Source organism: Scyliorhinus torazame, chromosome 7, assembly GCF_047496885.1.
Source record: "Scyliorhinus torazame isolate Kashiwa2021f chromosome 7, sScyTor2.1, whole genome shotgun sequence".
NCBI classification, from domain to species: Eukaryota; Metazoa; Chordata; class Chondrichthyes; order Carcharhiniformes; family Scyliorhinidae; genus Scyliorhinus; species Scyliorhinus torazame.
The window spans coordinates 76,144,807-76,157,637 of NC_092713.1; the positions used below are offsets into that span (position 1 = coordinate 76,144,807).

The 12,831-nt window shown below is 46.2% G+C and overlaps 1 protein-coding gene across 2 annotated transcripts in view; it reads left to right on the plus strand.

Annotated features, from left to right (window-relative positions):
• The window catches only part of spata6 (spermatogenesis associated 6), a 164,481-nt gene that overhangs the window by 40,775 nt on the left and 110,875 nt on the right, over window positions 1–12,831 (plus strand). For both annotated transcript variants that reach the window (XM_072510930.1, XM_072510932.1), the window contains exon 5: window positions 3,979–4,103. In XM_072510930.1, the coding sequence (XP_072367031.1) occupies window positions 3,979–4,103 (125 nt within the window). The remainder of the gene's footprint in view (window positions 1–3,978; window positions 4,104–12,831) is intronic.

Genomic DNA, 12,831 nt, shown 5'->3' on the forward strand with positions numbered 1-12,831 from the left:
GTTATCTTCCAGTGATGCACCCATAAGAGATCGAGGATTGCTGAGGGAAATCAGACCAAAGGTGAGTGAAGGCGGGATGGGAATTCTGGGGGGAGGTGGGGGTTGGTGGTGGGGCAGGGGTATGGCTCTCAGCAGAGGCCCCCTTCCCAATGCCAGTCCTTTGATCAGGCACTGTGCCTTTGAACGAGGCACCATTGGTGGTTGTGTGGAATTCCCTCCTTAAACTTCTATGCCCAATATCATGGATATATTTTGCCAGTGGCTCTCATTCGGTCCCTATCTACTTTTACATGACCTTATCCACAATTATATTATTTTCTTTACTGTGGATTATTGTCGACTCACTAAACCAAGTTACCAATTCTATGAAATGTTAAATGAAAATGTTTTTTCTTTGCCCCCAACTTTAAATCCATAGCCACTTCATTAAAATCCCTTGCGAAGGGTAGACTCACTTATGAATCGCGATGGTGTCCTTCCATAATTCTTACATATATCACAGCTATCACTTATCACCAAGTTTAGTGTACTCTTCATCCTTTATACTTGCATATTTTAGCAAAATTTTGAACCTTCGGGGCTGGATTCTCTGCCGCCAATAGCAGAGTTCCTGATGCGGTGGAGAATTTTGCATTGGGGAAATAATCGCGCACCGATCCCGTTCCGATGCTCTGGTTCTCCGCATAACAGTGGCATTGAGGTTCGCGCCCCACTCCAGCAGGAGGATGCAAATGGGTCAATTAAACCCGCTTGCATCCTATTAACAGGCTGGACACCAGATTCTCCATGCCTCTGGTCTTCTGGGCCGGACATGTGGACGTAGACTGGTGCAAATATTTTCCAGAATGGCCCTGATGCGGTGGATCTTGTGGAGGGCCAAGGGGATACGAATTTAAGGTATGTACCCCCAAAGTCCATCTGAGGGTCACCGCCCCTCCCACAATGCAAATCCTACCTACCACATCAGACCCGCCATATCAGAGAACTCCTTCATATCAGAGAACCCCCCCATTGTGGAGAACATCCCCATATCAGAGAACCCCCCCCCCCTTATAACCAGTGAACCCCTTCACACCAGAGAATCCCCCAATATGGCTTTCCCATAACAGAGACCCCCCCCCCCCCCAACAGTCACCCCTGCTTGGAAGCTAAGAGCAGCCCAGACAGAAATAGAAAAAAACTTAATGGCTTTTTCACTCACCTGTCCCTTACACCTGCTGCCTCAGACAGATATCTAGAAAGCAGCAGTTGTTACTTCATAGAAAGCCAAAACCAGATCACAAGGCTTTAAACCCCTTTAGATCCTTTGATTTGCAAAACTTTTATTCACTTAAAAGAGAAAAAACTTTTAGTAGGCTATAATTGGCAGGTTGCAGACAACCAGACATCTGGATTGTTTAATTTCATTTCACTTCACATTTGAATATATCTCAAGTAGACTGCTTTGAACCTAGCCACAAAGTTTATAAACATCCAGGAGTTAAGTGCTTTCACGTCCTCATTTTCTCAACAGAAAGCACTTAGCTGCTTTTGATGTGATCAAGAGCTGTCAGTCATAACTATATGTTTATAAACTTGCAGTTTATAAGTCTGGGAGGAGTCTGGTGGGGGTCTCTGATGAAGATGTCTCTGATGGGAGATAGATATGGGGGGGGGTCGGGTAACACTCATGTGCGCATGCTGTGAGCGGGATGACCAAGGATTTCCCACGGTAGGGGACGGGGAGGGTGCCTCTACTTGTCAGCGAGGGGGATGGATATGCTTTGCGGGGGAAAGGGAGCCAGTTGCCAGATCTCACTATCCATCCGCTCAAAATAGCGGCCCGATAACGGGATTCGTAACGGAAACCCTTGTGATCCCTACCATAGGAAATCCTTGGTCACCCCCCAAGGGGCTGGTTTAGCACAAGGCTAAATCGCTGGCTTTGAAAGCAGACCAAGGCAGGCCAGCAGCACGGTTCAATTCCCGTACCAGCCTCCCCGAACAGGCGCCGGAATGTGGCGACTAGGGGCTCTTCACAGTAACTTCATTTGAAGCCTACTTGTGACAATAAGCGATTTTAATTTCATACATAGATTTGCACCGCAAGGGAAAGTGAATCGCTTCGAAGTGCCACTCCTAGCACCAACATGAACCAGAAGCGGTTCAGCTCCTGCGGGAGAACATTATCTCACAAATGGAGAATCCAGCCCTTAGAAAGATGGATGGGCAAATTGCCGATGATACTTTATCCTGATAAACGTTTAGTCCTCTAAATTCCTATAACCCTTTCTTAATTTCCATAATAGAAAAGTTAAGTTTCTTTAAAGGAATACAATAGTGTCCAGACTGTGTAAATTGGTGATTCATAGGCTTTCCAAATACAACGGCCCTGTCGTTTTCCATGTCCAGTTTCATTTGTGCTTTTGCCATGACCTGCTTAATATTAACAGTACTTCTTTGGACACTACATCTGTGCTGATAAAATGATTGACACCGGCTATCTTGCAGGGAATAACTATTTTTGAAGATTTCAGTGTGTTATTTCTAAATCTGAAACTCGTGGAACTCTCAAATTCCATAACCTTGTTCTAATCATTATTACTGGAGGAGTCTGGTAGCATTTTAGCCAGTCTATTCCATATACAGTAGACATGCATCTGCTACTCAACATTGAACAATTAAGGAACTAGAAATCTATCCACATGCACTACTTTAGCACAGTCAAATAACTTAAATGCCAGCACCAATTGGGGAATTTTGGGATCTTGCATCTATAGTCGACGAAATTCCATTATGTAATCTATGGAATTATCCTCCAACTTTTAAAATTTGTCAAAATTCTGACCACACCCCGGTAGCAATTAATAAATAAACCTTATCCATAAAATCTAATAGTGTCTCCAGACTTTCATTCGTGTTCAAATGCTCAGGCTCAAACTCTGAAAATACTTGGTATCTTATTTTGCTTTTGTATGGTATCGAAAGTGCCAAGGCCATTCATTCCTTGTTTTCTCTGCGGCAAGGACATAACCAGTGTCCTCATTGTTACTTCATTCTTCCATTGCTTAGTCTCAGAAAACATTGGTGAGTAATCATACCTCGACACTCTATTGTGATTCAGCCATTTTCCAAAGTTACTCCAAACCACTCTTCTGTTTGAAGAAAGCTTTGTTTTCAATCTTTTATTTACTAGCAGCAATCATCCTCTGCGACCTCTGTTGAAGTCCAGTGGCTAGTTGGTAATAAAGACTTATATACAGAGCTTTATTCCCAAACTCCAACCACCAGCACACCTGTTTCCCCATTATAAACATTCAGTGATGTGCTTAACCAATTAACCTGCAAATATTAACCTAAACATTACTTGGCTGTTCACTATTTCCTACCTTAACATCAAAACCTTTCATAATTTTAAGAATTCTATTATGCCATGCTTCAGCCTTTGTTTTTCAAGAGAAAAGAGACCAGGCTGGTTGTGTCCCTAATTAAATGTCCACCATTGAACATTCCAACTTCCTATCAAGTGACCACTCTGGTGCTGGTGTGGATATCCATAGAATCCCTACAGTGTAGAAGGAGGCCATTCAGCCCATTGAGACTGCACCGGCCCTCCGAAAGAGTACTCTACCTAGGCGCACTCCCCCACCTTAACCCCATTGATCATGGCCAATCCACCCAACCTGCACATCTTTGAACTGTGGGAGGAAACCAGAGCACCCGGAGGAAACCCACGCAGACATGGGGAGAACATACAAATTCCGCATAGGCAACCAAAGCCAGAATTGAACCCAAATTCCTTACGCTGTGGGCAGCAGTGATAACCACCATGCTGCACTTGTCAACATCTGGCAACATTATTGTCTGATCCTAGAAACTCTAAATGAATCAGGTGCTTTACTCTGCATTGCATTAGTAGCACCATTCTGCCATTTGTTATGGTGCTGAAATAGGATTACGAGCTTTAAGACCTGATGGCTTTGAAATATTTCTTTGCAGTGGGTGAAACACTGGCTATCTATGAGCAGAACACCAGAGAATTTCTTTATCCTGGTCACAGGCTGACACCAGGCTATCCTGGGATGGACAGAGAGCTCCTGATGAAGAGATCAATTGATTTTCCTGTGAGTATTGATGTGGAATTAATTCCTTTTAAAAAAAAAAATTTTTTTTTTTTAAATCTAGAATATCCAATTCATTTTTTCCAATTAAGGGGCAATTTAGTGTGGCCAATCCACCTAGCCTGCACATCTTTGGGTTGTGGGGGCAAAACCCACGCAAACACAGGGAGAACGTGCAAACTCCACACGGACAGTGACCCAGAGCCGGGACCGTACCTGGGACCTTGGCACCGCGAGGCAGCAGGGCTAACCCACTGCGCCACCGTGCTGCCACGCAATTCATTCCTAATATAAAATTTCATGTTACATCACAACATTGGTTGCAAATTTTTGATCCACGGAATAAAAATCTTCTCTTATAAATCCAATTTTAAGAGATTTAAGGGTAAATATACAGTTTATCAAGATTAATGACATGGGTGCAGAGAGGACCATTTTGCATTTTTTGGAACCAGTGTTGGACCATGATAGTAGATCTCCTGATCGTAGATGCCACAAGCAGGACAAGACAGGAAACAGCCTCTTAAGAATTCCCAAGTCAAGTATACCACCTTAGTTTCAGAGAAAAAGCTCATAGAAAAAGCTCTGATATCAATATCACCCCACTGTATGAGTTGGACCTTTGCATTTTATATGAAAATGAAAAACTTTTATCTGACTAATGGCCTGGATTCAAATCGAGGCTCCAGAGTTAATAGAATTGTATGCTAACCTATTGCTTCACCTTTTCTCTAATAAACTGTATATTCACCCCAAGATCCCTTAAAATTGGATTTATAAGAGAAGATTAAGAGTAATTGACTTGGCTGAGCAGCATACAGTAAAACAAAAACATTCAGATGTTTATGCTTACCTGGTAATACGTTTATTGAGCAATATAAAGAATGGATAGGTAATTGGATTAAAATAGGTGAGTTACCTTGGCAAACAAAATGACAAAATATTTCCCTCGTGGAAGCTTATCATTTTGTATTGGAGTTGGCTGCTTGAAACATTTCAGGACTGATTGAATACCCATTTTGATGGGAGTAAAGATCCAATGTGGCATATCTACTTCGATGGGGAAGCTGGTTCTCAAACTAATGGTGTCTCCAAGCACCTAGAGACTTCCATCCTCATTGGATAGGACTGAATACATTCCCTGTCATCTTTCCCACTTTAAAGTCTCAAATGTTTCTATTAACCTAATATTAAATATAACTTTGAAATTGCAAATTTTTCAATGTCATATGTAGCCATGTAAAATGGCTAACTCCCGATTAGAATGGCCAAACCCCGATTTAAAATGGCGAACGGAAGAGGTTGATGGGAAAATCAGCCAACAGGACTCAAACAGGCAGCTGCAGGCAAAACTGTGTATTCGCCTCTGGGGAGGCCAGACAGAATCGATACCAGCAGCCATCAACACAACAACACACCAGCCATCTGCATACTAATTAGCAATCCCCGGGAACAATATGCTACAAATTAGACACACAAAGCCAACCCAGACTTTTCGGCGCCAGCAGGAGCTTACACAAAGAGAGGTGAATGACCACCTCGAAACCGCCCATCGATCAAGGAATCGCTCCAGCATTGGAGAATATCGAACCAAGTGATTGGGACCAAGTCCAATCACTTGGAACCAGGTACAAGGTCTGCCCCGAGAGGTGGGAAGCTCCTGGGGACTATAAGAATAGGAGCCAAGTTCAAATCGACCCTTCTTCTCCTCTCTTCTCCTCTCCGCACCCTTCGAGACCCTTCTGCTGACCTTCTACAACAGCCGCAAGAACTGTAAGTCTTACTCCAACGCTCGCTACGAGATAGGCACTCCTGACTTTCGACCTGTACCCGCTTTGAATCCCGCGGGCTCAGAACCCATACGAAAGGCCATTCGTTTCCCTGACCTGGTGGGCCATTTCCAAAGTTAAGTATTGGCCTGTTAGTTGTAGGAAGTAGCTTAGAAGTAGAATTAATGTATAAGTATTGATTGCTGTATATAATAAATGTGCGTTAATTTAACTCTTACTAAGCGGTGTGTTGGATTATTGATCATTACTCGGACTTGAACCACGTGGCGGTATCAGAAAGATACCTGGCGACTCGAGCAAAGGTGATAGAACAAGAGCAATTAAACTAAGGCTAAAACGAGCAACACATACAATGTTGGATAAATAATTTTATGGCAACTTTTAATATTTGATGTGAAGCAAATAGCAAAAGCAATAGCAAAGAAGTATCATCAGTAAACCAGATTATGTTGAGATTTGAAATCTTGGAAGCATTTCAATATAATACACGATGGGAATGAAGAATGTTTCCCTCTAAAAATGCATGACAAAATAGTGTATACTTGTCCATATCTTGGAATTGAATCATAGACCTAGTAATTTCATTGCACCAGGAAATGGGTACGAAGGGAATAGGGTGGGGATTGCATGCACCTGTTTGTGTTGCTCCAGGCAGCTTCCATATTTGTGCTGCAAAGCTGGTAGTAGGTGTGCAGCCAGAGCTACTCACACTATTGATTTTTACCTACCTGTTTGGAGGACCAGAAATTGGGCATTTCTGATGCACATAAATACAGTGTCATGAAATCAGTTTTTAGTCCCTATGTGCTTTGTAAGCTAGCACCTGTGAAAATTATAATATTCAGGGCACAGGACGTTCCCATATTTTTTGCATTTTGCTCCTGCTTCATTGTTCAATAAAAAAAAAATTTTGTTCTAGATTTGATGATGGTGTTTGTAGTCAAGCAAGATCAGGATCCAGCTGAACTGAAAGAAGGCAATTGGAGATGTTACTAAGGATTGTGGAACTTTTGGTAAATTGGAAATGGGAGGGATGGTTCAAGTTAAGTGCTTCTCAATTAGCTGCTCCTTTGAGAACTCTAGCAAGTACGGGTACTTGTGATTGATGCCTGTACTTCTACTTCTCCCGCCATACCTCTTGCTTCCAGGTTGTGCTCAGGACTGATCCCTCATAATTGCAAAGCTATGGGACATTCAGCAGATGATCTCATCTGGACACCTACTCAGGGGTTCGCTGCAGACCTCCACAGGAAAAGTCCACACAGCAGAACTGTTGCTTAATCATGACAATTATTTCTTCAATGATGTAATTGGTAGCAGCGTGGCTCAAGTTGTTGGCCAGCCCAGCAGCTTTGCCTTGTTTCCATATAGGAGTCATGAACTATGTCTCAATGGAATAGCCTTTGTTTCCCAGTATGTAACCTGAAGGCCTGACTGGAATAAGGGCTGCACAGTGGACTGCCAGAAGATGAATGAGCCTATAATAGCTCAGGAGGCCCAAGAAGGTAAATCCAAAATAAGTTTAATGTGACAACAACAAAAGTAAAGGCAGAAACGCAACTTACAGCTCCAAAGTTTCAAATGAGAGTCACAAGACTATTCAGTCCAGGCCGGCTTTTATGAGGTGATTTCTACGAGCCCCAGCTGATGGACCTCCGCCCATTAGCAGGGATCTCATATTCCACGAGTCTCGTATTTCGCGAGTCCCATGGGGAGATCAATTGGAGTGTCTGCATGGGTCTCGGGAGCGTTATTACAGAGTCTTAAATGCAATCAGGATGCTGGGCACAGATCTATATGATGTAATGCCTATGGTTGCAAAGCAACTGCACATTGAGGATATAGAATTTCTCATAATTGAGAAAGACACCATGGAACATACAAGGCAACGTGGGTGAGTTATTTCATCTTGTACCCTGACATGCGGGTAAAGCCTAGTGCTGTTTTATTAGATTGGTTGACCTATAAGTGTCTGTGGCACACATCAGAGTTATTTGAATCAACAACTATGGGGAAGAAGATGTAAGTGTCCCTTTTAGTTGGAATGCCCCGGTGGCATCCCAAATGCAGTGGTGTGTAAGTTGTCATGAAATGAAATGAAAATCGCTTATTGTCACGAGTAGGCTTCAGTGAAGTTACTGTGACAAGCCCCTTGTCGCCACATTCCGGCGCCTGTTCGGGGAGGCTGGTATGGGAATTGAACCGTGCTTCTGGCCTGCCTTGGTCTGCTTTTAAAAGCCAGCGATTTAGCCCAGTGCGCCAAACCAGCCCCTGTTACTGATGACAGCAGGAGTAGTTTGAAAGAAGGCAATGCCATAAAGATTGATTGTCATGATGAACTTGATAAACATAGGGCGCGATCTTCCCAAAAGGGAACAAAGTTCCCGAGCGAGTTGTGTTTAGCTGTGTGTTCCCCGGCACTTGCAGTGCCGAGAAACACATGGCTATTTAACAGGACTCGCCTTGAATAAGGGTCCTAAACGGTGAATGCATAGCCGAGGTTGCACATAGCCCCATTTTTTACAATGAGGAGCTCTGCTCGCCGGAACTCCCGTTGTAGCGCGTGATCGGGATGCCATTTTTAAATGGCATCCTAATCTCTGAGGCCCACATACAAAAATCTCCGCCCTCCCCCCAGCCCGAATGCAACATGAGAGGGTGCCCTGCCCCCCCCCCAACGCACCTCCCAACACCCACACTGGGCAACACGGGTCCGATCATGCAGGTGCATAAATGCCAGCTTGTCATCTTGGCAGTGCCAACCTAGCCCTGGCAGTGCCACCTGGGCACCTTGACAGTGCCAGGTTGGTACTACCAAGCTGGTATTTTCTGCACGCACGCGATCGGCCCAAGGTTGACTGGTGTGAGTGTTGGACGGTGCGGTGGAGGGAACCCTCCCATGTTGCATCCCATTTTGTGTTTGGGCTGGGGGTGGGGGAGTACAGGAAGTCATTTTGGGGCCTCGGAGATTAGGATGCCAGTTAAAAATGGCATCCCAATCTCTCGCTCCAACGGGTAGTTCCAGCGAGCGGAGCTCCCCCGGGGCAATGTGTGGCCTGTATCGTGCGTTCCCTGTTCAGGCCCCTGATTCAAAACGAGTCGCATTGATTAGCCATGTGATTCTCAGCACCGCGAGTGCCGGTAAACATCCGGCCAAACACGCTCGATCGAGGACTTTGTGCCCTTTTGGGAAGATTTAGCCCGAATAGTGCTGAGCTTCCACGGAGGACACTTCAGATGACTGTAGAGCGTGGTCTCCAGTTGCTTTTTGTTTTGAGGAGCCAGCTACTACTACTAATAATAATCAGCTTTATTATCGTCACAAGTAGGCTTACATCACTTATTGTCACAAGTAGGCTTCAATGAAGTTACTGTGAAAAGCCCCTAGTCGCCACATTTCGGCGCCTGTTCGGGGAGGCCGGTAAGGGAATTGAACCCGCGCTACTGGCTTTGTTCTGCATTACAAGCCAGCTGTTTAGAACACTGCAATGAAGTTACTGTGAAAAGCCCCTAGTCTCCACATTCCGGCGCCTGTTCGGGTACACTGAGGGAGAATTCAGAATGTCCAAATTACCTTACATCACGTCTTTCCGGACTTGTGGGAGGAAACCGGAACACTCGGAGGAAACCCACGCAGACAGGGGAAGAACATGCAGACTCCGCTCAGACAGTGACCCAAGCCGGGAATTGACCCTGGGACCCTGGTGCTGTGAAGCAACAGTGCTAACCACTGTGCTACCGTGCCCACAGACTGTAGAGGCTCCGTGTGAGTCAGGAAAAAACACTGGATTTGGAAATTAAGGATACCAGTAAAACCTGTCTGAAATGATCATGTACACCTTAAAATGGAACTCCAATATTGCTGGTGCTTGTATTACTGATTTTTACTGGGATTTGACAATTTTGAACAGTTTTTTCCTTCAGGGAGAGCACACTGCATCTCAAGAAGGATGTATTGGTCTTTTGAGCGAGTAAAACAGTTTTGTAAGAATATTGGGCTTAAAGGATTAAATTATGAAGAAAAGTTGTATTAATATGCTTTGCATTCCCTTAATTTGGTGAAAACTTGGTGAGTGAGGGAAGGGAATGCTGTTCTGTTGTTAAAAAACATCAAGGAATGTTTTTAGATCCAGAAAAGTGGAGTGTATTCCATCATTTTCCTCATTTGTACCATGGCAATATGAGTATGGTTTTACAAAGTGTGCGCAGACGTAAGTTTTTGAAATTAAGATATCAATGACATAATTCAAGGATCCCCTCTTAATTAGATGAAAATGTTTTGCTTCAGCTCAGATCTCTAAATTTAATGTTGTTGGCTCAACAAGATAGCTAATGTTGGGATGGAGGAGTGGCCTCATGCTGTGATCCTGCTGTAGAGTGAAGGGATGTCAACCCAGGACTATTATTCACCTCAACCAACATAAAATCGCCAAAAATAAATAAGATCTAGAAATTGGTGACTGCAACTATCTTGTTTTGAGTTATATACTCTTTTGAGTTATACTTTTGATCACAAGCAGTTTATAAAGATAAACAAAATGTTATTTCTTAATGTTGAATTACTCTGCTTTTAATTTGTTTTAGTTTCACACAGCTGGTTTATCTACTTAATAATCTTTATTGCCACAAGTTGGCTTACATTAACACTACAATGAAGTTACTGTGAAAAACCCCGAGTAGCCACATTCCGGCGCCTGTTCGGGTACACGGAGGGAGAATTCAGAATGTTCAATTCACCTAACAAGCACGTCTTTCGGAACTTGTGGGAGGAAACCCACACAGCCAGGGGGAGAACGTGCAGAATCCACACAAGCAGTGACCCAAGCCGGGAATCGAACCTGGGACCCTGGCGCTGTGAAGCAACAGTGCTAACCTCTGTGCTACCGTGCCACCCTCATAGGTTTTATGTTGCAGGATCCACTTTCCACATTATTAATAAAACATATTGGGCGGGATTCTCCACTCCCACGCCGAAGTGGCCGCGCCGTCGTGAACGCCGTCGAGGTTCACAACGACGCGGAACGGCCCCGGTCCCGACCGATTCAGGCCCTGACAATGGACCAGGATCGGGGCCGCGTCATCTACACGCGCCAGGCCTTGTCGCCCGCGTAAAAGCGGCGCCGCATAGATGACGCGGCCGGCGCCGCATAACGGGCATCATTCGCGCATGCCAACCCGCGCAGGCGTGGTTGCCGTCCTCTCTAAGTCCGCCCCGCAAGAAGATGGGGGATGGATCTTGCGGGACCGCGGAAGGAAGGAGGTCCTCCTTCAGAGAGGACGGCCCGACGATCGGTGGGCACCGATCGCGGGCCACCCCGCATTCCAGGTAAAGCCCGGTGCAGGATCCCATCCCCCCCCCACCCCACCCCCCCACCCCCCCCCCCCCCCCCCCACAGGCCGCCCCCCCAGCATTCACGCACCGCCCATGACTGCAGCGACCAAGTGTGGACGACGTCGGGGGAAACCAGCCGTTTTGGCCTGGCCGCTCGGCCCATCCGGGCCTCGGAATAGCGGGGGTGCCGGAGAATCGCCATTTTCGGTATCTCTGGCGATTCTCCGGCCTGCGGCCCGCGAAACTCGACCGGGCCGTTCCCGCCGCTTGGGAGAATCGCGGGAGGGCGTCGGGCCGGCGTCCCCGGAAATTTTGGCGGCCCAGGCGATTCTCTCAACCGGCGTGGGAGTGGAGAATCATGCCCATTGGGTGGGACTCTCCTGCTGAAGCTGAATTGCACTTGATTTGAAGTTCCACCCCAACGCCTTCCCCCCCAACCCAGCGCAGAGGAAATCAGCTTCTCCCCACCATTGCAAAGCAGCGTCCCCCACACCCCCAAGTTTTCTGGGTGTCCCCCCTTCCCCAAGACTGTGATGACCTGAGCCCCCTCCCCCCCAGACACCCCGGATCCCCCTAAATAAGAAGGCCCGCCCCCTCTTCCAGAGACCCCCTAACTAGAGGGAATCCCCAGAGATCCACAAATAGGGAGACCATACACAGGGATGCCCCAGCTAAAAGAACCCCACCCCAGGGACCCCCTAAATAGGGAGAACCCCCCCCGAAACCCCCTAAATAAAGGGACCTGCCCAGAGATTCCCTAACTAGAGAGACCCCCCCCAGAGATCCCCGAAATAGGGTGACCCCCCACAGGTATTCCAGAACCAAACAAACTCCCCATAGGGACTCCGCCACAGACAACACCCCCCACCCCTGGAAAGGACACCTCTGTCTGGAAGCTGGAGAGCAGTCCAGACAGGGGCAGTAAATAAAATTACAGTTGTAACACTTACCAGGAAACATCACGTGTCCATTCCTTGAAAGGGAACAGCTGTGGCCTATGTTTAGAGTCCCGTAGATCTAATAGCTCAAGCCATTCATTCATTTCTGGTAGTGGGTTGTGATTGTCAGCACCCACAAACCAGCTGTGAGCCTTGCTTCATTCATCTTCTTTACAAATGAGCAAGTTTAAGTGCTGAAAACACAATGATTACAAACATCAGCAAAATCAAAGTGCTGTCAATTTCTAGCTCAGCACTTCAAAATCACTCCGGCATGAAGAGACGTGATTGGAATGCAATGAAGAAGATGAATGAAGCAAGGCTTACAGTGGTTTGTAGGTGTCTCCATATTTAGGGGTTCTCTGGGGGGGGTTTCCTCTAGTTAGGGAGTCTCTGTGAGGGGTCTCCCTGTTTAGGGAGTCTCTTGGAGGGGGTCCCTGTAGTTAGGGGGGGGTCTCTGTCGAGGTTCCCTTAGTTAGGGGTCTCTCGGGAGTGTTTCCCATGTTAGGAGGTCCCTAGGAGGGGTCCACATTTTCGTGGGTCACTGGGGTGGGGGGCAGTGCGGGAGGGTCTGGTAGGAGATGGGTGGGCAGAGCATGCATTGAGGGGGGGTGAAATATGGGCCTTAGATGGACTTTGGGGGCAACTCCCTTGAGGAGTTAACCCCTTGG